The sequence below is a fragment of the Lissotriton helveticus genome, chromosome 9, assembly GCF_964261635.1.
Source record: "Lissotriton helveticus chromosome 9, aLisHel1.1, whole genome shotgun sequence".
NCBI classification, from domain to species: domain Eukaryota; kingdom Metazoa; phylum Chordata; class Amphibia; order Caudata; family Salamandridae; genus Lissotriton; species Lissotriton helveticus.
In genome coordinates this window covers 61,789,791-61,816,232 of record NC_136070.1, presented here as the reverse complement: position 1 = coordinate 61,816,232, position 26,442 = coordinate 61,789,791, and the positions used below count along the sequence as shown (strand labels likewise).

At 43.9% G+C, this 26,442-nt stretch overlaps 1 protein-coding gene across 1 annotated transcript in view; it reads left to right on the top strand.

Annotated features, from left to right (window-relative positions):
* The window catches only part of AVEN (apoptosis and caspase activation inhibitor), a 959,958-nt gene that overhangs the window by 61,984 nt on the left and 871,532 nt on the right, over positions 1 to 26,442 (top strand). Inside the window, exon 2 of the mRNA XM_078659451.1 lies at positions 6,774 to 6,960. Coding sequence (XP_078515577.1) covers positions 6,774 to 6,960 — 187 coding nt within the window. The remainder of the gene's footprint in view (positions 1 to 6,773; positions 6,961 to 26,442) is intronic.

Genomic DNA, 26,442 nt, shown 5'->3' with positions numbered 1-26,442 from the left:
TAGAATCAAAAGAAAATAAAAAACAGAAAGTAAGGAAGAGAGACACAGGAAAACATTGATAAGGGTAGAAAGCAGAGATGCAAGAGAACCAGCGAGCGTGATAGAACCAAATGAAAAGAAAAACAGAAACTGAGGAAGAGGGACATAGGAAAACAGTGAAAAAGGTAGAAAGACGATGAACTGTGACAGCCCACTTACAGGAGAGGTAAGATAGGTCTCCTAGACGGTTTGAAGATGACTATAGGATTGACCCCTCTCAACCCCCATGAATATGAAACCGTTTGTCCCAATGTGTAAAATTGCTGTTATAGAAAAGTTTGATTATTCTTGTTTGTGCCATCACGGTATTTGGGCTGTAGAATGTGTAATTAACACTGCTCTTTTGTGTGAATATTTGTGAAGTTTCTTTGTTTTTTAGAAATCAAATGGGCTCTTGCATTAATTTACTATTAATATTTATTTACCTTTTTTTTACTTATTACAAACTATGCACAGAGAGAGACATTTAGAAAACTCCTTCTCTGGACCGCTTCCAGTTTCTCCCACTAATACTTTACTACTTTATCCACTGATGCCCGAACTGCCTAGGGTTCGACCTAGAGAAACCTGTAAAATGAATTCAATTCTGAAAAAGATCTGTATAGTGATGATTTAATCCTGTGCGGCGGGTGTTACAACCGGAATCCCTTCTAGCGGGGTTCACAGTGGTCCAGCTTACCTTAAAAATTAATTTCATTTCATTGGATGCTTAATCCACTTTTGGCTAAGCAATATTCACAATGACAAGAGAATATGGTAGAAATCCTGAACTAAAAACAATTTCATTGGCATCAGGATGAAAGTGAGTTATGGAAACGAAAGCAAGCCAAGGTTTTTGAGAACAGAGGCGAAATTAGGACAGCGAGGAGGCGGCACGAACAGACTGTGATGGAGCGGTCCAAATTTTAAGTAAGAAGGCGAGAAGAGGAAATGAGCGGAAACGAGTATGCTCTGGGGCGACAAGATCTTGGATGCAGAATGAGGATTGGTGAGGAGGGACATACAACCTGAAAAGAGAGGTCAGTACATAGGGGAAAACTCCTGAATGAAATTCAGAAAGATTTGAAAGAAGCAGATCTGGAGATGAACTGGAAGAGACAGTGAGCAGAGAGAGAGGAAAACACAGGGGACTTGTGAGAGGTCATTACTGGCTTAGAAAGGAGACAAAGTGCTGAATTAATGGCCAGTTGAAGAGTTTCATGGGAACAGCCTGGAAGGAGTTAAAGACATATGCAGATTTTTTAAAATACCAGGATTCAAGATGAGTTTTTGTTTCAGGTGTGTGTCATTGTCAAAATGTGAATAGAGTGCATGAGAGAAGATTTCAAGCTGGCACATAGTTTACTGGCAGAGGTTGAGCGTTGAAGAGGAGGGGTACCAGGTATTGTGGAGGTGGGAGGAAGGTATGCATGAAGGAATGGACCATTGAAGAATGGAATTTTGGTTTGTTTAATTTAAAGTCTGGGGGTGAAGCATATATAATGAAGGGCTGAACAACATGTGGATATGGTATTGTGGAGCAGAGAGCGAAAGGAAGAGAAAAACAAAGATCTGGGAGTTGTCCCAATGGAAGTGCTTGAAAGATCACATGCTCACTAGAAGGAAAGTGTTTGTGAATATTGGAAATATGAGTGGACCAAGGACAGGCCCCAGGTGAACATCATGATGAGAAGGAGGTGGATCAGCAGGCGACGCAAAGTAGGTGCTGGTGGAGAGGAATGAGAAGAACCGAGAGCCTGCAAAAACCCAAAATAATTTCTGGTGAGGACGGAGTACTGAACGCTGCCCATAGGTCTTGGAGAATAAAAAGATAGAATATCTTACAATGCCAGATGGATACTTGCAAATTGGTGACCGAGGAAGGGGCATCAATGGTGATAGCCAGAAAATGTATTATAAATCCTTGACTTGACTGCTTTGGAGGCAGCAGGAAAAAGAAAAATTGGATGGAAGTTAATGGGAGAGTATGTGCCAAGTGCAGATTTCTTAAGGAATAGTGGCGGTATATGTAAAAGAGAAAGATGCCAGTGAAAAATGGTGGATTAAAGCTAGCTAAAATGAGTGAGAGAGAGGTAACACAGTGTTGAGGTTAGAGGGAGAAGTTGAACTGGAAAGAACATTGGTAGAGAACACTGCCCTAGCCTCCTAACACCATCACACACACACCCCTTCTCTCACACACACACACCATCTCTCTCTCTCACACACACCATCTCTCTCACACACACACCAACTCTTTCTCACACACACCATCACATAATCTCACACACATCACAAACACCATCTCAAATTCCATTTCACTCACCATCTCATACACACACACCATCCCCTCCACACGTACACCACCCTTCCCCCCCACACACGCACCATCCTTCACACACACACACACACCATCACACACATGCACACCATCACTCCCACACCATCATACACTCCCACACCATCACACACTCCCAAACTCGTATTCCGCTTGTTTCAGGTGTGAACAGAGATGTCTTTGGACCTTGTTTGCTAGGACATGTTGGAAGGGTCGTTTCAGGCCTGGCACTCAAAGTGCTGTGTTGTTCTAGTGTGTTTCATGTTGAGATGGACTATGGCTCTGCTCTACACCAACCTGTAGTAATGGCATCCTCTGATTGGCCACCATGTCTTATTGCTGTATCAATCAGACTATTTCCCCGGGCCAAACTACACTTACACTTGTGCACCCAGGGTATGCTTGTATGAATTAATGTCAGCCTACATAATGCTGAATGGCATTGTCCTGTCATGGTAGTGGTTGTAAATTTCCAGCAGCTGCAATGCGGACTGCACATTAGGCTCACTTTTGAAAGATCTACACTAGAAAGTATGGTCATAAGTCTGATTGCTTGAAGGAAGAGGTAGAGCGCCTCAGGGAGATAGGGATCGGGGGCTCTGCGTTGGAACTTCTTGCCTCCTTTTTGAATGATCGGACTCAGATGGTGAACCTTGGACCTTTTTTTCTGCTCCCAAGACTATGGTGTGTGGTGTGCCTCAGGGCTCTTCTTTAAGCCCAACGTTTTTTACATCTATGTGGCCCCGCTCGCCAAAGTCGTAAGATCATTTGGCTTGGAGGTTCTATCTTATGCAGATGATACGCAAATTATGGTATCAATTACTAATATCTCCATAGATGCGTCTTCCAACTTTAGGCTCTGTAAGGAAGCAGTTGCATTATGAATGAGCTCCAAATTTCTGAAATTAAATGGGGCGAAGACTGAGGTCTTGGTTTTTGGTAGCAGTGCTGATATTTGGTCCAGGGATTGGTGGCCCGACTCACTTGGTGCATGTCCCTGCCCTGTCTCACTTGGAAAAAATCTTGGTATTTTTGTGGATAACTCTCTCACCATGAGCCGGCAGGTGAGCAGGACAGTTTCCACCTGTTTCAGGATCATCAGAATGTTAAAGAAAATGTCACCTTATCTTTCACTTGATTCCCGTAAACAGGCTATGGCTGTACTTGTGACATCCAGATTGGATTACTGCAATGCCCTTTATACCTTCAAACCACGTGAGCCTTCGTCAGATAGTCCCAGTCTGTCTCTTATCCCCAGCTTAACTTCTGACGAACTCGCCCAACTGTGCGCCAAAGTCAAATCCGGCTCGCCCACAGACGCCATGAGACCCGCCAAATATCTAGAATCTCTCGATTTCTTCCTTCCTTCGTTGATTACCCTACTTAATCTATCTTTCTCCTCAGCAGTGGTTCCCACGTGTTGGAAGCAGGCCTGGGTCTCTCCAATTATAAAAAAACCTAACCTAGACCCATTACAACCAGGAAACTTCAGACCAATTTCATTGCTTCCATGGGTTTCCAAATTGGCTGAAGCCCATGTGAACAAGGTCTTAACCAACTACATGACGCAATACCAAATTCTAGACCCCTCACAAAATGGCTTTAGGCCAGGATTCAGCACCGAATCCGCCCTGCTGACCACTATTGAAAGCTTACGGAACATTTTGGATGCCGGTCAAAGTGCTGCGCTGATTTTACTCGATCTCAGCGCAGCCTTTGATACGGTCTCCCACTCCATCTTATTAAAACGTCTCGAAGCCATTGGTATTAAAGACCTTGCATTAGAGTGGTTCCGTTCATTTTTAACTGACAGGTCCTTCCGGGTCTCTGCCCCCCCGTTTATATCAGAGCCTCACCCTATAGAGCAAGGCGTCCCCCAGGGTTCGGCGCTCAGCCCGTCCCTATTCAATCTTTATGTACAGCCTCTCGCCGAAATAGCAAAAGAATGGGACCTGACACTAGTGTCGTACGCCGACGACACCCAGCTGGTCATTTCCCTGACTGAGGGCCCCTCGATCTCAGCGGCGAAATTTAAGAACGGGCTAGAGGCAGTCGCTCGCTGGATGTCACACAATTGCCTCCAGCTGAACGCTGGCAAAACAGAGGTGTTGCTCTTGGGCAAAAACCCTGACTACTGGACTGATCACTGGTGGCCATCCGCATTGGGCCCGACCCCCCCCCCTAAAACTGTGGTAAAAAACCTTGGTGTCTGGGTGGATGCATCCCTTACCTTCCAGACCCACACTAAGAACCTGGCTGCCACTTGTGTGGGCCTGTTGAGGAACCTTCATCCTATTCTTGGCTTTTTTGATCGCCATACGCGTCAACTTATAGTCCAATCCACCATCTTGGCTCGACTGGACTACGCCAATGTCCTTTTCCTCGGCCTTAATAAAGCTGAGATGATGCGGCTTCAACGTATTCAAAACTCTGCCGCCAGGGCAGTTGTAGGCCTCCCCCGAAGGTGTTCCGCAAGAAACACCATCCAGAAACTACATTGGCTACGCATAGAAGCCCGCGTCCAGTTTAAAGCCCTCACTACGGTCTTCAAAATTCTCAAGACTGACTGTCCTGGTCTCTTGCGTCCTCTCCTAGAGCCCTACATCCCTCAGCGGGCCCTACGCTCCTTGGGTCAAAACTTGGTTGTTACCCCACGTATAAGGCTAAGCAGAATGGGCGGTCGCTCTTTCAGAGTCCTGGGGGCAAGGCTCTGGAACTCCCTCCCATCTCACATTCGTTCCATAACTAATCTGCTCGCCTTCCGCAAATCGATCAAAACACTTCTTTTTTCCCCATCCTAATTTCTTATTGCCTCTCCGTTTCATCTCCCCCTCTTGGTTTTGTTATAGTTTAGCGCCGGGACGCCTCGTTGCTGGGGCAGCTGTTCGCGCTCAATAAAACGTTATAACATAACATAACATAACGTTAACAGAGGTCTGATCCAACGGTTGCAACTGGCTCAGAACGCAGGAGCCAGGCTTGTGATGAACCTACCTAAGTTTCACTCCATCACCCCCTTTTTTGTGAGGCTGCATTGGCTTCCTATTGACCATAGGATTTGTTTTAAAAACTTATGTTTAGTTCATAAGGCTCTTTTTGGGTTTGGCCCAGAGGGTATTAAAACTCTTTTACATCGCTATACTCCTCCCAGGAACCTTAGGTCGGCGGATAAAAATGTGCTTATAGTGCCACGGTTTCGTGCGGTCAGATGGGGAGGTCGATCTTTTTCTTCAGCTGCTTCCAAACTTTGGAACTCCCTTCCTCAGGATCTTACAGGCCTCTCCTCTCATCTACTTTTTCGTAAGGCTTTGAAGACGTGGCTCTTTACTCAGTTTGCAGCTTAATTTTCTCTGCCTTCCTTATGTACAGTCCGCTTTAGCGCCTTGATGCCCTTGGGCTAAGTTCGCGCTTTATAAGACCCAATTTCATTCATTCATGCAAGGAGTGATGCCCTAAACCATATTCTCTTTCAGATGTTTGTCATTTTCCACATCCAGCTCCCTTCTAACTTGCTGACCTGTCTGTAAAACTCCAATCTTTCTATCTTCTGGCCTGTCTTCCAAACTACCTATCAGGTTGCATGCTTGTCAACATACCCAAACTCCTACCAACTTCACTACCAACCTGCCAATCTGTCTATCTAACTACCTGCCTAAAACCTCCAACTTGCCTGTCCACCATCCTCCCTGTCTGCTTACCGTTCTGCCAATTTACATACTAGCCCGCCCCCTATCAGTCTGCCAGTCTAACTACCAATGGGATTACCAACCTTTCCCCAGCCGGTCAACCTGATTGCCTGCTTGCTTGCTTGCTATCCTGGTACTCTACCTCCTAAACCCGCCTGCCTCTCAAATTGCCTGCCTACCAATCTTTTTACTAGCCTGCTTACTATCCTGACAGATTAGCTACTAACCTGCCTGACACTCGTTCCACCAATCTACTCCGTAGATACAAATGGCCCAAAGGTAGATAATATATCCAGGTTATGTGCAGGTCTATTGCCCCTTGTGATCAAAGGGTCTAACGTTAAAAGGTCGAGCTAATAGTATGTTCTAGTCTTTTAGTAACATACTTATTCTTTAAAAGAGTGGTAAAAATATTTATGACACTAAAACCTTATGCATACTTTGAGAGCATCTCTACAAGGCCAGCTGATTCATATGGACTAATATGAGTTTCAGTTCAAGGAGGCAGCAGGTTACTGTGAGGAGATTTTAGTATATTTTGCTTGCTACAAAACTAGAAAATCCTTTAGAAATAGTCCGCAAACAAAAATAAGGTGTAACTGGGTTAGATAATTAACTCTGTGATGATTCAACTATATATTTTTAATAGTTGGCACAGATTATCTGTAAAGTTATATTGGTGTCCATGGCTTGTTGCGTATTGGTCTTTCACAACGATGAATGTTTTGCAGGTCGATCAGAATGATCCAGAAACCAGAGATGAAGAAGGTGAAGAGGAAGAATCCGGAGGCTACAGCTTCTCCCGGAGAAAGATCGTGCCCAACTGGAACCGCTACGAGGAGGCAGAGAAGGAGGCACAGAGCGAGGGCGTCGAGGTACAAAGAGGGGCCGACTACAGTGTCCTGCTCAGCTCCGCTGGTAAGGATCCTCGCCTGTCCATCCTGTGCTCAGTTTGATGTTCCCATGAGTCAGTTGTTGTACTCGGGCTCTCTTGTGCTGTTGGCTGGTCATGTCTAGCCTTTGCAGGATGGCACAACGTTAAAGTTACCTTAGGCGCAGGATGGATGTGATCTTGGCCAAGTTATCTTATTTATGCATTCTCTGATTTCTTGGAAGCCAAGACATCTTTGGCAAAAAAATATGTTTTGAGCCTAAGCTCCCCTAGTAATGTTTTTTATGTGAGTCTTTTGACCGTAGGCACATTTCTAGGAACACGTTATGGGGATGTTTAGTCTGTGCTTTGAAAGTTCTCTCTTAATGTGTTTATGGTAATAGGAGACTTCACTGTTCAACTCAACGCTAACTAATTGGGGCAAATGCTTCATTGAGGAATTATTTTATGAATATTAACAATTACTCCTAGGATTCATGCAGAAATTATAGGAGACAGAAGCTGCATGGATTGCTGAGGAAACTTGCAGTTTCTTATTTGGGAGGCAGGTTTAGCACAGCCCACTCACTCTACATTTCATTATCTTTGGTCTGTAGATGACACGTCACTAGCAGAGTGATATTCCAATATTGTACGGCTTGAGAAACGATCACTCTGCCCACCTAGTGTCAAGTTTATGGGTTTGAAATTGACATGTGTTAACAATTCTTGTTTGCATGGCTACCCATGAAAACAAACTCTTAAATGGTTGAGAACTCTCTTCTCATAGGTCTTTATGTATGCCACACTTTGCTACAAATATAAAACACATTCTCAATGCGAGGACTGGGGCAGTTTTTAAGCTTTAACAGGAGTTTTGGTAAGGTGAAGGCTTGTCTGTGCGACTATTTGATAACAAAACCATACTCAACAAGGATAATCCAAAGTTTAATCTGTCCTGATACATGAATAGGTTTTCCTTGCATCAATTGACTAAAGGCAACTTCAGGGATTGCTCTTGAATATGAAGAAACATACACCCTGCGTCGGGTAGTTCCATTTGATTAAGACCTTCCAACATCAGGCTAGCTACAATTCTCTTAAATGACATATAGTTGACTAAGGTGATCTTTTGGGACTTAGAAGAAAATATTCTATTTAAAGAATGTCTTACGTTGTCTTACAGTAGAAGATATCCATGCAAGTCCTATAAGAATGAGTCACACAGACAGTGTTAACCAAGAAGCGCTCTTAATTCAGAGCTGAAAAAATAGTAAAGCAAAAGCTTAAGACAAAAGAGCAATTTGATGGAGATTCCTATTTCACTTTATTGGTTTTTCTGTTGTATCCCTTGGTTCTGCTTGTCCTCACAATATGTTATTGAAAGCGGTTCGGAGCTATGGCTGTCTGTGGAAAGCACTTCCACGCCTAGTTATTGAATAGTTCCTCAACTATAAACGCTGCTTGTAGCTTGCAGAATTTTCAGACATTTTGATAGGTCAGCTCAGTGCTACGTTACCCCATCATAAATCCAGCATAATATTTTATTTGAAAGTTTCTGGACTAAAGGTTCACTCCTTATTTCAGAGGGTCACCAGTCCTGTGATTTAGTGAGCCTTCCATGATGAAATGTGTGCACCGCTGTTTGCTGTCCTATGGCTTTATTTAGGCTGAAAACAATATATAGGGATACAGCTGTATTGGAGTTGCTTATTTCTGCACATTTTTAGGATATGTGTGTGTGTGGGGAGGGGGGGCAGGTGCATTCTCTTATTCTTGCCATAACATTGAGTTTTGATCTCCATGTATAATCCATAGTGGTTTGTTTTGGGTAGCTGGTCCATAGGTATTCTGTTGGCACCTAAAAGAAAAGTTGGTAGAGGGAGGTAGAGAACCATGTGTGCATTGGGGTGGAGCTGGGTGGACACCTGTGTAGATGGTATCGCACTTACAAAAAAGTCAGTTTTGTGTGTATTGGATTTATGAACCAGCACTGCATTATGTTTTGTTGTGGATATACGTGTATTTTTTTGTTTTATTTTTACCAGACCCAGACCATTGATAGTGGAGTACTTCTGTCATCCTTATTATGATAAAAGGGAGTTCTCTGTACTGCTGTTAAGGGTCAGGGGTATTTTGCTGCAGTTGAAAAATTGGCTGCAGAGAGCATAAGGTGGACAACTCCCTTCCAACCCCCTGCCAGATGCTCGCCACGTGCAATTAGCATCTCAGTGTGGGCAGAATAAAACGGGGAATCTACTTTGCCCCAACTGGCTCACATATGTAGTTATGTTGCCACTCACACAAACAAATAATATTTTTAATTGCGAACAGTGCCACTCAAAGAAAGGATTTTTGTGAATCCCACCAAGCGGGTATTTTTACACAGCAGCAGATTAGCATATCCGTCGCAGTGTGACAATATCTTCTTGTCACATTGCAGATGTTACAGAAAAAGTTAATCTCAGATTTAACACACGAATAGTCTATTGGGACCTTACTTCTTAGTATGTTGAGTACTGCACTACTGTTTAAATCGCCTGGCCCTGGCAGAGGTTTTGCTGGCTTTTGGACCTGATACATTAGTATAAAATAGGTTTGAACAGACTGGTAAGAAAAGTGAAGATGAAGGCGACTGGAGTACATTCAGCCGAAACGTACACAAATCTCTTAATAGCGTATGTAACCTCACATATAGACTTTTAGCTATATGCTCAGTAATGCATTCAAAAAATACCTTTAAGGTACGGGCCTCTCAAAGCGCTGCACAAGGATGGTAAAAGTAATGTTGCCTTAGAGAATATTCAATATCTCTGTCAAAAGCACTGCAGTGACAAGTTTCCTTACCCTCTAATGATCTCCCTCACATGGCATCTTCTGGAATTGGTTTCACATCTAAGCTATTTGCGATGGAAGCTTTATAAACCTGAACACACCTTTTTGGAATTTGGCTTAAGTGTCTCTAGTGCCCTTATTTGTGTGTCTAAGTGTTCAGCAGAAGTCTTCGTAGGAAAGAAGGCTTTCAAAGAATGAAGATCCTTGTTCCAGAGACCCTGGTGGGCAAGACGCAGTACTTTAAACTCATATCTTATCTTTCATTGGCAACAAGTGCATCTTTATCAGAGCCGCCAGCCTTCTCCACACTCCTTTTCAATGGCAAATTCTTTTCTGGTATTTTTCACTTAGACCATTGGTGAGAGCACATGGCAGATTGGGACCAGATTCATAGAGGCAAACATAAAGGCTGGAGTGATAGAGCACACAACTAGTGGAGGACAGAATGCTGGAGCCTAGGACAGATGGACGTAACAGTGAGAATACAGGCCATATATAGGTCAGAGTACTAGAGCACAGGACATATGGAGGTCAAAGTGCAAGAGCCAAGGACAGATAGACGTAAGAGCACAAGTTAGGGAGAGATGGAGGTCAGAGTGCTAGAGCCCAGGACAGATAGACGTAAGAGCACAAGTTAGGGAGAGATGGAGATCAGAGTGCTAGAGCCCAGGACAGATAGACGTAAGAGCACAAGTTAGGGAGAGATGGAGGTCAGAGTGCTGTAGCAAAGGACAGATGGACATAAGCGTGAGAATACAAGACAATAAGAGGCCAGAGTGCTAGAGCACAGGACACATGGAGGTCAGAGGGCTAGAGCCAAAATCAGATGAAGGTGAGAGTTGCTAGACTGCAGGACAAATGGAAATCTCAGAGATAGACACCCGGGATTAGGTTTCGAGAGCCGTGAATAAATGAAGGATAGATTGGTAGAATCCAGGACAGATGGACGTAACAGTGATAGAGGGCAGTACAAATGTCCTCCTAATCAGAGAAGTTTTAAGGCAGGCCCCTGGAAAAATTAACTTTCTCTAATTGATCTCGGTCTATTCCCTTTCTCGCTCTCTCTCTGTCCACTTCTACCATTGGCTCAGTCTTTCTACCACGTGTCATCTTAAGGATTTTACAGGTCCCAGACTAGACCCTATTAAAGTTTAACATTTTACTTCATATTGATGGAATCAAGGGGGCATTGATTATCAGGCAATGGGTAATAAAGTTCGAATGTGTCCGATACAGGGGCCCCTAAAATAAGTCTTGCGCAGGGCCTCCAAAGACCGTCAAATGACACTGGGTCAAATGGTAGAGTTCAAAGGGTAAGAGAGTGCTGGACAGTAGGTAGTCTACGCTAGTAGTGCAGTAAGGGTGCCCTGAGTCCTAATGCAGGTAAAGACAATGCCCCACTTGCCCTCTGTTGGATATGGAAATGTTGCTAAATTTGAGAGTGAAGTGGGCCACTCACAACTCTGGGCCCTTTTGCTGCTATAGCATTGGTGGCTGTTGCCATGGTCGGAGCACAACATTTCTCGGTAAAAGTGACGAGTGCAAAAGGTTAGTGTAACAGAGCACTGGACTGGTTTTTGTTGCTTATTAAGTTGACACACTCTTTCAATATGGCGGTTGTATGGTACACGGATGATCCTTGGTCTGGATGGAGAGTGTGACTTGAATGAAGCTAGATGTAAAGCATATGTCCTTGGTTGCAGGCTGAATGCAGGAAAAGCTGTTTAAGCTTAAATCTGATAAGATGGAGTTATTGATGGCTGAAGGATCTATGTCACCGAAAGTCCTTTTGTCTAGCGACTGATGGCCATGCGAGCTAGGCAACTGCCCCATACATTGGAGTTAGTGTGCAGCTAGGTCATGGTTCCTTCTTTTAAAAGGATTAAGAAGATCCTGCTCTTGTAGCTGGATGATTGCGTCCCAGTTACACTTAATACAGTCGGCCCATGCCTGGATTATTGTGAAGCGCTGCATTTACCATACCTCAAAACAAAACAAAGCAATGAATCTGCAAATAATTCATAATTTAGCTGACAGAATACTCCTCGGGCCACATGAGTATCTGAACTCAGAACCCTATCATCAAATGATGGGGCCCTCTGCTGAATGGGAAGGGTGGCCCTTTGAGTGTCCCATATCTCATACATTCTATTTAGCCATGGGTATTTAGCCCCTCTAAACGGGTTGGAAGCCCTCCTGCGCCGCAGAGGCCTGCTTTAAGCCCTATCTGAACTCTTTTCGAATGGGCAAATTGTTCATGGTGTGTCATTTTACCAGAGGTATTATTACTTACAATGTGTAAATATGTTTATTGAATTATAATAAGTTAGTATTTTGACAAATGTTTTCTGTAAGCTGTCTGATGCTACCCAAAGGCTGCGAGTAGTAATATATTTAGTAAGAAGCAATTAAGTGTGAGAAGTTTGAAGCCCAAATACAGCTCTTCCCACAAGACTTCTTCTGGCCTTTTACGGCCAATGTAAGCTGTATTAGGAAGAGCTCTTCCCTCTCGCCGTGTTTGCGATTAGTAAGATATAGATGGTTTGACCAAGTTCCAGCCCCTCCATGCTTGTGCATGCTGTGATAGGAGAAGGCGGGGAGACCCTTGCGGGGCTCACCTTTGCATCACATGGCCCTGACATTCCTACCTGAGCATCCCAGACATGCTTGTCTCCCCGTTCTGGCGGTCACGTGTGTTGCTAGGCCCAGCCACCAGCATGGCCTGACCATGTAGTCATTGGATTCGCCTTACAGCAGTATCGCCCTCTGAAGCCACCACTGGCATTGTTTTGCCTCACGTTGGTCCTACTTGGGCTGCTGCCGGCTTATCTGAAATGCAATTCTGTCTCTGAGTGGTGTTGCAAGACTTGCAACCTCGCTCTCCCTCCTTCCTCCGGCTGCTTACTTTGGCTTAGTCAAGGCACTTCTGTCACATTGCTCTGATGATGTTGAATCAGCTGCTTTGTACCGACCGATATAGGCCGTTTACCTGCAGAGTGCATCATTGAATTTGCACATGCTGGTACAAGGGAATGTCTTGCTGCACAGCTCTGCTCATTAAGGTGCAGCTATGAAAACTTCAGGACCAGTCTTGCATTCTTCATCCAGGCTGTGATTTCCAGGTAAGTTCAAGGGGATTACGCTTGCTTCTCAGAAAGACCGGCACATCTATCATGAGAGTCCTCCTTTATCACACCGCTCAACAAATCCTTCTGGTGTTTGATGCACTGGTGAGCAAAAGCAGCATCTCAAAAGCCCTCACAGAACCCAAGTGCTTCATCTCCGTGAGCCTACGACCCCCTAAACCCCTCCATAAGCTGGTACACGCTGAGCGACCCATAGAAATGTTCAAACCTGGCCTTCAGAGAATCCTTGACTGAAGATGAAATATAATTCCTGGAAACTAAATATAGCCTCAAAGCTTCTACCTGCATGTAAGAGTAACGCTTCAGATCTATCGTTCAAGCATTGGTGCTTTCACATACGGGTGTGGCCTTGCCTTCTTAGCTAGCATTCCCTGCTCCTAGTTCGCACCTTTAAAAGCCATTCATCCCTGCAGCAGCCTATCTCCTCATAGGATCAGATCACACCCATCCTTGGCGATCTGCATTGGATCCCTCTTGAAGCCAGGTGAACTTCAAAATATCCTGCATAGACTACAGTGCCCCTCATCTTGGGTTACCAAGGCACCTGAACAACAAACCACACATTGCAGGAAGTTCAGGAGAAACCATGAGCATATGTAGCCAACTTCTTGAAAAAGCACAAAAAAAATCTAAACCACTAAGCAAGCCTAATCCTGACCCTCACCCATAACCTTGGAATGTGCTATCCTTAGAAATAATATTTGACCTGTTCTCCTTCCAGAAGAACCCAAAGATTCCCCTTTCTAAGCTTTACTGGAATACACGAGTGCCTCCACCTATCTAACAATAGGGGCACTTGTAAAGTGCACGGTCATCACAAAGAGGACTCTTGGCGCTTTAGAAGAGAATACTGCTAACTCTTTGGATCACATAATGATATGTGGGGGGTGGTGAGCTGCTGCATGCCTTCTCTTTAGTTTAATGCATACATCTATTACTTGGAAACTGTCCTCTGCGCGTATGGCTTGGTCTGTGCAGTATGAATATTTCTAGTAATTACATTAAACACAATGGAGGACTACCAAGGCTAAAGGAACTGTTCTCACAGCAAGAAAGACAATTTAAAAACGAACTATTTTTACATGTCCCAACTGCGCCTGTGCGCCACCGCGGAATGTCAACATATTGGGTGTCGCCTTTGATGCTGATCTGGTCTTCCTCCCTCAACTGGCTAATTCTGCAATGGAGAATGACTTGTGCTACCTGCGGCTTGTATGTGGGCACCAGCGGGTGCCACATGTACTAAATAGGATAGTCCTGCCCGACTCATGAAACAAAATCTATGCCACCCCTGAAACCTTCACCAGACTGCAGTGGGCCCAAAGCTAACTTGCTTGCCATGTCTTGAAACTGAAGCTGTCTCACCACATCTCAGCTCCATTGGTTTCCAGTCAAGGAGCGCTCGACCTTTAACTTCCTCTGTCTCTGCTTTGTGTGTGAATGAATGTACCCCCTTTAAAGGTATTCCATCTTCACCAAAAGACCATCCCCTAGTATCACTCCCTCTAAAGCTGCTCTTTCCCCAAAAAGTGAGACCGGGCTACAAGCTCATCTATTGCACTATAAAAGATAAAATATTATTCATTCATGTTTAGGATGCTAGTAGATTACAGAATTACAAGGTTGTGAGAAAGGCAGTGCCTTTAAATCAAAGCACTGTTTCGACAGGGTAAAGTGCTACAAACAGTGCCTCAATAGTAATTGGCAGCACTGCTGGCTCGTTGGCTGACTTTGGCTGCTTTTGTATGGACCCTTATTCTCCATGCTTGTCCCCTACCCTAGTTTTGTATCTTGGCTGCTTGCTGAGAGGTGCCTTTTGTCTCCAGCATGCACCATACAACAGTGTCTGAGCCCGATGCACAGGGAAGACTCTACGTATGCTCGCGTGGAGTCCTGGTCCCATAAACCAACAATATCATAGTGAAATTAATAGTATCTCCATATGGCTCTTCCAGTCCATGATATGCATGGGTGACTATGTGTCCTGCTAAGGTCTCTATTATAGATTGGATCCCCATCACAGAGGGTGCCAACACAGGTGGCCTCACTTCAGGAAAATCAGCATATGTACTGTACCATAACTGTGTGTCCATGTCTCCGGAACTTATGTCAACCACACGGGGATCTAACCCTTACCTGGACCTAGTAATCGTCTTGACTCTCAGTTTTACTGATGTTCAAGTGGATTTGGTCTTGTTTACATGGATACCTGGGCACATCAGTCCTCTCTGCAGGCTTAAAGGGATCATTTGACCTTCACAAGTGCGACTGAAGGAGCTCTCTCACCTGTCCTAGGCAGCGGACCATAGCTGGAGAGCCAGGTCAAGGGATAACCTCGCCTGACCCTCACAGGTTAACCGGTAACTTTGCAAGTCTATCCTCCATGTTGTAAGAGCGATGCAGCATCCTTGGCTGTGGGAGGTCTTACGCAGCCCCCTTCGTCTGGAAGTAGTGGAGACCTCTCCTAACCACTTTCCATCCACCTGGGTTGCTAGCTGTGTAGGGGGGGGGGGTCTGCTGTCCCTCACCCGTTGACTGCTCTGCTAACGAAGGGATTCTTGTAGAACCTGTACCTCACTTCCTTGCCGGTGGCTCCAGGGATGGAGTGTTCCAAGGAGACCCTATCAATCTCTCCCATGAGCCTCCTGGTGGTGCAGGGAAGCCTGTTACTATCATCAGGTTTTTAGATCCTGAGGATTCTGTCTTATAAACTGGAGGAACCCACATAGCGCAGGACCCTATAGAAATCATCTCACCCTGCCATTTCCTTGGGATGTGTGTCTCCATCAGACCGCTCTGCATCGCTGCTCTGCACAATCTCTACAAGAACCAGCAAACCACTTGGGCACTCTCAGCCACTCCTGTGCATGTATGCAGCGGGGAGCCCCCTGCATGTGCTAAGAATTCTAGCAGATTCTGCCTGTGTTCATCACAGGGTCTCTTTGTCCTCAACAAAGGGATGCAAGGACACCTGACTCCCACAGGCAGATGCCCTGGTCTGCAGGTACACTCAAACTGCCTCCGGTAGACAGACAGTGCAGGGCCCCTGGTAGTTTTCCAGAATACATGTTTCCTACTGTAATTGCATTTCCTGCCTTTCCAAGTGTAAGATATAGTGTCCACCTTTTTAGGTCGTTAACCTTTATAATCATTGCATATGCAAGTTGAACTTTTTCTAAGACTTTCATGTGGACAGATGGGCAAGAGGGGCACTGCAAGAGAGAGATTTGCACAGCCTGTAAGATGTCAGGAGGCACCAATAAAGAAAATAATCTAACCTGTAAAAAGCCACTGTTGCTATTAACTAATATTTGTGTGTAAATGGCATTGCATCCAGAAATTGGAAACATCTGTGGGTCTGAGTGTGGCACCAAACTTTGTTTGCCAGTTTAAATGTGGACATAGAGACCAACTCAAATACTTGTAACTAAACCAGAGAGGCTCACAAAAAGTGGCAAGTGACCGTATTCCCATGGTGGCCACGTGCCTTCCACAGCTCAAGGCCATACATAAGATGGCTTAGAAGTTAAGAATGAGAGGCGCTTTTCTAGAAACACGAAAGCTTTCCATAGGGGTCGAAACAACCTGAAACAAAGCTGTTGTACAGAGTACTCAACACCGTACGAGACAAGCACTTATCAAATAAATGAATGAATAAATATTGATATTTATTAGGTGCACACCTTATGATGCACAATTTGTGCAAACTTTGTGATAAGAGAAACGTTCTGCACAGTACAAAGTATTTCAAAAGACTTAAAAATGGCATTAGTGTGCACATCTGGTTTATGCCATTAAATGCTCAAAAAAGCCAACGAGCATTTTCTGTGTCCTCATAATGGGGCAGTCACTCAAAGAATGACCATTCTCTGTTACAGTATTAATCACTAGGACAAGCGCTCACTAGTTGTCGAACATGCGAATAGTCCAAAACATAGCACTGAAAACTCAAAGGAGGCAGTCATTACTGGGAATTTCAAGAAAGAAAAGCAAGGTGACCTGCGAATTCAAAATGACGCAATCATATGATGCACTGGCGACGAGGGGGTCTAACAGAGAAAGGAATCATATTTTTCAATACTGTATAATATCCTTGTATCATTGGACATTTTGCAAGAATGAAATTTATAAATAATGTATTGGGCCCACTTGCCCCCCATTGTTCCCAAGGCCAGTAAAAATCGCTTTTATTTAATTGGCCTTACTTCTGCCAGGCACATAGGGGGCACCACAAGTATATGTCCATTGAGTTGAAAATATTGTGTATTGCGCATCTGTGCTTCAACATTGCACCAGACACACTGACGCACACACTTGGCCACACACTGCCAGTACAGTCATGCAGACAGTAAATTCCACACCAAATGCAATGCTCGTGGACAATTATTCCCATTCCAAAAATATATAACATGCAGAAGCACAACCTCCTTCCGGTTAACTGCTAGTAGTAAAATTGGTACCACCCACTCACATCATTTCATAAGTATTTCCATCACACCTGGATGCATCAGCTTTAGGGATTAGCATCTACACTTCCCCACTACCGGGAGGTGTCAAAACAGCTGTTGTGGTAGAATAAACCTTATAATTGAACAGTGGGATGCACTCCAAGCGCATTCAATCATTCGTTTATTTCTTTAGGTAGCATCACTCAATCAATAAAGAATATTATATTCATTTTCTTTTTATTGCTAGTCTTAATGGCATTGTGACTTGTGACGTCAGCAGCATCTAAGAGCTGATAAGGGACTAGTATCAAAGACAGACTGTACCATGGCTTGCCGCGGTTCGAGCGGTTGTGATTGAAAGCGGAAAATTGAAGCTGATTTAATTAAAAATACTAAACTGCTGCTGTCTCGCGTTATCAAAAACCAGCGGATGGCCTTCGATTCACCGGCCTCAAAGAGATGATTAAATTAGAGTGCTGCTTCAGAAGGTGTATCCTTTGTGCCTGGACCTCTTAAGATAGGTTCAGCCGCTTTGATACCTCCAAAAGGATCCGCAGCCGCGTTTCATGCTCACTGAATTAGGGCATCGCTTTGTCTGCTCGCCTTGCCTGGGCTGCGACAAAAGGCGGACAGCCGTCTGAGAAGGTTGCTAAGCATTCTTCAAAAAAAGATCATTTTGGTTTTACTTCTTAAAGAAACTTGACTGGTGTACCACAAAATATGACTTTCAATTAAGAAGTCCTATCCGAGATCTCGCAGTCAAAACAGACGATCGCTGATAAGCGACACTTAAGGAGTATCTGGTCTCTTCCAATTTACTTAAATTCTCACTTTCACCAGGAATGATCATTTTGGGGTCACTGTTGACTTTATCTTTAAACAGTATGGCCTTCCGGAAGTCCACATGGATGTAAAAGCATCAGTTCTCCCATGGATGATTTCGGAGAAATTTGAGTGAGGAAGCACCCTTGTGTAATTCCAACAGTGGGGTGTTAAACACATCCAGGTATTTATTATTTTATTTTGTCCAGAGGAGCCACACTCGTGAAGAATACTTTTTGAACAAGGGTAAAACTTCCAGATTTCCCTCTGCAGTGAATAGCAGGGGAAAATATGTGACGTGTTTTGCTGGAGAGCTGGTTTCCATCAGAAGGAGGTCGTGTTATGTGCCGGGCGTCTTATGTACCAGGCTTGTTATGCGCCGGGCTTGTCATGCACCTGGTGTGTTATGCTTCGGGTGTTGTCCAGTTCCCAGCTGCACAGGAGTGCCCTCTGGTGGATGCTGGTCTATGCAGATGACTGTGCAACCCTTGTTCAGGTGGAGAGTAGTACAGGGGATATTAGGTTAATAGAAGAGCTTAATCAGGGTAATCTATTAGATGTAAATCTGCTAAGCCGTGTGAATTGTTTACTCAAGGAAATAGTAGCCACGCCAAAGGAAACCGGCTTTGCCCCACCCCTGTCGTGCGAAGTAGTTGGCCCCAGGGCAGGAGTATATGGTAAGGGGTATAGCCTAATTCACTCTACGGAGCTGGGGTCTGGGGCTACTGCCGCCATGTAGAGCTACAAATAGAGGAAAATAGGTTTTAAAAAAAAGCTACTCTGTTTACCTATGTCAGCCTCCTCCGAGCTTATACATAATGAAGTGGGGATGGAATACTTGACGGGTTTAATAGGGCTAAGACCATTGATGGTGTGGAGATCTATATGGCTGAAGGAAGAAACTACTTTTAATAGAAGCATTATTAATGACTACCTTCGCCTGGACAAATGTTTACAGATCCCTTGGCTCAAATACGTAGTGTCAACATTTAAGGATATATTTAATATAAATATCATGGAAAACCCCAGCAGTGCGACTGATATCCCCAAGAGAGAATTTAAAAATACTTATTTGAGGAAGAAAGTTCTTGACCGTCAAAGTACTAGTGGGCAGTTATTAACCTTTAAGTTTTATTTTTCTCATGCGGATACTGGTGGCTTCCAACAATACCTAACCATGGTTACTAGAACATTGCACCGGTTTGTACTCACTAGAATGAGATTAGGTATTGTACATCACCTGGTGGCATTTCCATGTCTTAAAAATTATCCTACTGTCCCATGTCCATGTGACGGAATTTCTAAACAGAGCACTATGCACTTTCTCCTCATCTGTGATTTATACTTGCACCTCCGTATTGCTTTTCTTAAACCTCTTTTTAAAAAATACGGCACCTTATCTGTGAAAACTGCTATGAGTTTGCTGTTTTTATTACATGAGCCAGATATCTGCTTTTTTACGGCAGCGTATATTCTAAAATCAATTGCTGTTAGAAAAAGTATGGTATTTTAATATTTGTTGCCCCAACTGCTGTTATACTATACCTATGTACTGCATATGTTTTAAATGTTCTCTGTGCTTTTATGATTGTTTCTAATAATCGAATGAAGCTTACTGAATTGAATTGACTGTGCAATGAATGCGGATGTACCTTCCTGTCAGTGTAAGCAATACCCCAACCTTCTGTCCAGACATAAGGAAAGGTACACAGAACTACGCTTTCCAAAAAATGAGGAGACTTGAAGTCTCCCGGCTGACCCTAATTTACCAGTGGATTCTGTTTGTGGCATTTGTAGTGCCTCGAATGAATTGCCACAGAGGTGTGTGACTCCCCCTACCCCCACCCCACCAAAGTCAAGTCAATTAGAAAATGGATGTATGACATCACAACGCATGCTTTTACTCCGCATGCCATTACAACGCAGTTGTTACAACGCAATTCGTTACAACGACTTGCGTTGGGGGCGCTGAATAGTGGAATAGTTTAATTTTCTATTCCAACTCCAGTCCCCGTGGATAGTAGGGAAGGTGTTGGATAGAAAATTAAACTATTCCCTACTGCGCCCTCCAGCGCAAGTCGTTGTAACGACTTGCGTTGTAATAGCTGCGTCGTAATGGTAGTGTGGAGTAAAACTTGCGTTGTAAAGGATGCTCCCCTTAGAAAACCACTAGCCACTTAGAACCAGAAGGCCTAACTAGTCCTGAATCCTAGAATAACAATTCCAGTGCACACGTTATAGTCAGTTAATCATTTAGGTTTTGTTTCTTTCTTGGTACAAATGAACAAGCAGCGTAAGTCCTGAGTAATAAGACAAGAGGGACAAAAGTAGGTCAAATCATTGGGATGTATTAAGCCCTTCCGTTCTAGAAGGGTGACCTCAAGAAAAACATTTTTTTTGGTCCTGAATCCCAAATGTACGGTCTGTGACCCCATCGGACCAGGAGTGTGGGTTTAGCCTGTTTCCTTACTTGTGCCATTTACATCGTTTTTTAACATCACGACCGACATCTTAGAGGAATTGTGAAGTGTTCATGTGGCCCCCGGGGCCCCCTAAACAAGATCACAGGGCGGATATGACCTTGAAGACCTTTCATTTTGACATGTATCGCTGCTACTAAATAACTCTTTGCTGCTTCAAGTTTTTCCATCTCATTTGTATTGTATGTTTGTTTTTTGTTAGTGCTGCCAATCTGTGTTTGGGGCCGATTTTATCATTTTGTCATAATTTAAACTTTGGGGAGGAGTTTGGGAGTTTTTTTTTTAATTGAAGTGTTTCTGTGTTTTCAACCTGTAAACACACCTGTGACACTTTTTTTTTAATATTAGATTTTGATTACTTCACATGTGTCAGACAAATAACATGTCTCACTCTCGATACAACTCACATAACAGTCCCATCACCCGGTCTTGCACCGCCTGCACATACCCCTATAGGAAATGCATCCTGTATAAGTCTTAATCACATGCATCTCACAGTGTAGGCGGCACTAAATACAATCTTAGGAGGCACTAAATACAATCTCCTTATGTAGGCTAATCGGGTTTTCCTTCTGACATGGACAATGAATATGCTGCGCGCGTGCACGGCAACGATAGTATATGGAGGAGTATTGGCCTCCGACGTGGCGCATTCCTCGAGGGACAAAAACGTACCATTGCGGTCTACATCTCCAATGGTCTTTACAACTGTGACCATTTGAGTGTTTTTTCCATCACCACTGCATTCTTGCTTGAATTGTAGTGAAGCGGTCTAGTTGCTGCTCCTCATGAGCCGCCAGGCCTACTTACACAAGGCTGCCGTGCGTACGTGTCGCAGAAGCATGTCAGTGTCCATCCACACCCGAACACACACAGCCTCCAACCATGTTGCGCATTCTCTTAACCGTCATTGTGCACTTGACGAGTCATTTAAGCCTACTCCTCAGCGCAATTGCGAGCACTTACACGCGGTCATTATCTGATAGACTCTAATGTTTCTCAATTGCTAGGTGAGTTAGACCTGCTTCTCCCGCCGGCTTATCATGACAAATTGGACATTGATTGTTGCTGGTCTACCGGCCTTTTTCAGCAGACTGGAAGGAATGATTTTCTTTGTGATCCTCGCACTGCAGTTGCTCATAGACTTGAAATGTATGCTCTCTTTACAGATTTTAAACCACATCTTTTAATTTTTACCTGAACCCTGGTTTACCCCTGATATAGACTCATTCATCAATTAATTAGTCCCTGGTGGATTTACATGTTTGGGTAAATATCGTACTTCTAAACAGGGAGGCGAGGATGTAGTAATCTTCTATAAAGATTTTGCCCTGAAAACAGATTGTTTGGGATTCAACACTTTGCCTGACCACCAAGCAGTCTCATGGAAAAAGTACAACACAGTTTGTAATTCCATCCATATCTACTCACCTCCTAGTTTACCTAACGACTAACTTGATGCTTTAACCGAAGCAATCATCTACTGCTATTAAGTAGGGAGAACATAGTGCCCTGTGAATTAAATTTGTGGCTAGAAGGAACAACTCATCAATTTAAAGAAGCTCCAGAACTTTTCAAACTAAAGATATTTCTGTGGAAGCCCCTTCTCATCTTTTAGATTCCATTTTTACTAACGATGATCACCTTTAATTTAGTGACGGGTTATCACCTGCATGGACAGATCATTCTTTCATATTATTCAGTCTCATCTTCTGTCCTGAGAATATCATTCCTTCCACTATAGTCCAGGATTAAAAAGTAATTTAAGACTGAAAGACTTCCTCTCCTGCAACTGCCCACACCAATTCGAGTCAACAACAATGTCTTAATCTTAAAAGAAACTCATTCATAATTGGCAATCAGTCCTCACTTCTCTGAACTATACAAAACAATATGGATGCCGATTCACACCCCATCTCTCCAGGGTTTTGAGGGGCTCTTCCCATAAATCTAGAAATAAATCCATGTTTTTCCCCAGAATTAGCTAAATTGATCCTGTAAACTTGGCAAGCAGAAGGAGAATGGAGAAAAAGTTGAATTCAGGGCTAGCCATTTATCAAATGCCAAAGAGTACAAAGGCAAGATAAAGGAAGCCAATTCATTCTACTATAGCTCTCGCATAGATCAGGCTCCTACCTCACTAACCAACTCTTCCATACAATTAAGTCGCTTCAATCCCCTGTTGTTATGCCCAAGGAAATGTCCTCTTCAGCTACAAACTTTTCACAAACAAAATCTCTAACATTAGGCACACCATCTCGCCCTCATGTGTTCCAGACTCTGTGCCCGCTACCTCCACTACCATCAGTCCATTTGAACTGTTTTGACTTTGTAACCAAGAAAGCTTTAACTCTATTGATTAGTCGGCGCCGGCCTTCTGGTTCCCCTCTCGGTCCTGGAGCTTCAAGCTGGCTTCAACATCTCAGTCTTTCAGTTGAGGAACTTGCATCTCTATTTAATATTTCATTAATCTCAGTCTCTTTCCCTAATTTCTTTAAAACTACGATTTTAAAGCCTCAATACAAAAAACTAATTTGGGTTCATCTGACCTGAATACTTTTAGGCCAATTTATTTCCTTCTGTATTGGTCCAAACTACTAGAGAAAATAGTCTGTTAGGAGCTCCTAAGCTTTACAGAATCACATGACCTCCTAGAACCTTTTCAGACAGGCTTTCATGTTAGCAGAAACACCAAACCCATGGTATTATCTGTGGCTGATGATCTGTACCAGCTAGCTCATAAAGGGGAGGCTGCCTCCTTTCGCACCTTTCGGACGCATTTGACACCTTTGACAATTTCATCCAAAGTTTCTAGGCTTTGTGTTTGGAATTTCTGCTCAGCTCTGAATTGGTTGACCTCATATCTAAGTGACCAGTACCAACTTATATCTCTTCCTCCATGTATGTCAAGTCTCAGAGCTTTCAGTTGATGTGCCGCTCAGGCCTCTATATAATTGACCCTATTATTTAACAATATGCTCTTTGCACAACTTTTAACACTGGTTGTTGCAAAGTTTTATGTGAGCAGATGGTCCCGCAGCTGGTATTTGGGCTTAAACTCTACTTACTTCCACTCCATCCCTGCCTTATACCCTACACTTGGTATACTGGTGGATGTCACAGCATTTCTTAATTAAATCGCTCCAAGACTGAGCTTTTGATAGGGCCAGATGGTGCTGTTATTCCTGTTGCCTGTCTGCGGTCTTCTATAATAGATCACGGTCTCTCTGCCTCCAACACAGTTCGCAACTTAGGTACTTACCTGGACTCAGACTTGCCATTCCGTCCTCAAGCAAACAAGGAAGCCAGCGCTTGTTTTCACTTTTTAAAACAATTCACAATATCCTTCCTTTACTGGATGCGTGTAATCCTATCTTTGTCGGAAATGTCCTCAGCTAGTCATGCGTGATTACGGAATCGCCAACTTGTTTTCCTCTCAGTCAAAAACATTGAAACAACTTCAAATAATTAAAAATGCTGCTGTCCGTATAGTTAGACGGGTATCCAAACGTCAACATGTCACCTATATTGAAACAAATATACTGGCTTTCTGTGCGCCAAAATGTAACTTTCAAAGCTTTGACAATAGAACATCAGGCAATTTACCATCAGTCACTTGATTTTAGCCGCAAATTTAACTGATATAAAACGTCTCTCATACTGAGTTCCAAAGTTAAATTCCCTTTGATGATATCTAGAAATTCCACTTTTGGCGACCGGTCCTTTTCAATTGCTACTGCAAAAATTTGGAATTCGGTACCACTAGCTATCAGTCTGAATCATCCTGTGTGATTTAGACCGCACTGAAAACATTTGTTCACCAAGTCATCTGATGGCGAAATCTGTTAAAATACCGGTAACTAAGCTCCAAGAAACTTCTGTGTACTAGTCCTTTATACATACAGTCAACATAACATCGCTTCACTTGATGGCGGAACGGTGTCTGACCGCCACTGAAATAAACAAGCAACCACCACTGGACTGATTATGTTTCAAAAGCACTGAATGAATCCTCAATGACCAGCATTAGAGAGGCAACGCCTAGACAGTCCTGGGGTAAGAACTCAAACTAGCTACTAGCTCAGAAGGAACCCCACCAGACCTGCATTGCAAGGGGCTGAACAGCATGGGGAGGAGGGGACCACTGCTGACCAGTACTGAATAGTCCACTTTACACCATCACAAGTGGACCACCTCAAGCCAGTGCTGTATGGAGCACATCAAGCAAGCACTGGTTGGCCATGTTATATCCGCTGTGACTGGACTCTGTCAATCAAATTATTCACAGTATCCCTTTTCTGTGGGTATTACTGCTCATGTTTAAACCCGCTCTGGGCAGGCTGCAAGTGTGAGCGAGGGGGCTTTTGCGGAGCGAGGGAGAGGGGGGTTTGGTGAGGGTAAAGGTAGGCTGGAGAGACTGCAATCTGGTCCCCACGGGCCATGGCTGAGGGTTGTGTGAGGACATGAAAATGGGTCCAGGCTGCAATGCAGTAGATGCTCAAAGCAATTCTACTGCCCAAAATTTCCAGCTGGTAAAATTGGATTTGTTTTTCTCTCACTTGGAAATCCAGTGGGAAAATAACGGCCCACTCATGATTGAGCAGAAAGCAATTTCATACCGGAATTCATCTCCACTCGACTCCCAATCAGGGCCTATATAGATTTACAGAAAGGTGGCAACATTAAAGCCTCGCTGGAATCCAAACCCTGACATAACAAGAGCCGTGGTGCACAGCTTTTCGATCATGAAAATTGTGCCACAATTTGTTACTTCTGTCCATGGCAGCAAAAGAGACAAGTGTTTTTTTTTACAGGACAAGTAGATTTCAGAACTATCTTGTCCCTTGGACAAGTAGATATTTTATAAAATTCCACAACCCCTATGTGTGCAATGCGGTAGGATTTAGAGCATTGAGCAGTGTCTGGTGATCATTCAGATGCAGTGTCATGGATGACTGAGATACATTTCTACCTTTCTGCTCCCAGCATCACTTTGACTTGGCTGGGGCATCTCTGTGTACGATGAGGTAGTCTCAGAGATCCTGTTCTGCTTGACTAAGGGCTCGTGTTCTAAGAAGCCGATCCGGAGAGGAGATGGGACTTCATTTAATACATAAGTTCTCTGAAGGAGGCCTTGAGCTGCCCAAAGTACTCAAAATCATAATTCAGCACTGGACGCGGGAGGTGGGAGTTCATTTTGGGGAAACACCTTGGGAGACAATTTAAAGACAGAGAAAATTTGATTTGTAAATTGATGAGGAGCCCATGAACATATCTCTCTGCCAGTCAGACACTCATTCTGTCTCTCCAACTTTTACCCACTCCTCCACTCTCTCTTTCTGTCTCACCCTTTCTTCCCCACTTCCTTCCAATGCTCCTGTATGTCTCTCTTAATCTTGTCTTCTCCCCCCTGCCTCTCACCTCCTACTTCCCCCGTCTTTTCTCATTCTCTCTTTATTCATCTGTTTCCCTAATCCCTCCCCACTCTGAACCTGTTTCTTTCTCTGTCCCTCCCTCTCACCCTCTACCTTGACCCTGGCCTTTTCTTTAAATCGGTTGAGACAGGACGTGAACTAGAAACGTGCTCACACTTGTCCTGTCCAGCTGGAAGTCCGACGCCAGCATTTTCGTCTACTTGTAATTTCTGGGTGAGTTTTGTGGTAATTCCCGTGCATAAGCTGTCCCACCTGGAAAGAGCTGCTTTACCCGCCACCACCTGCCTCAAATTGGCGGGGAATAGATGGGTCACAACGTCACCGAACAGACACGCACACATGCCAACGCAGCCGATTCAGGTG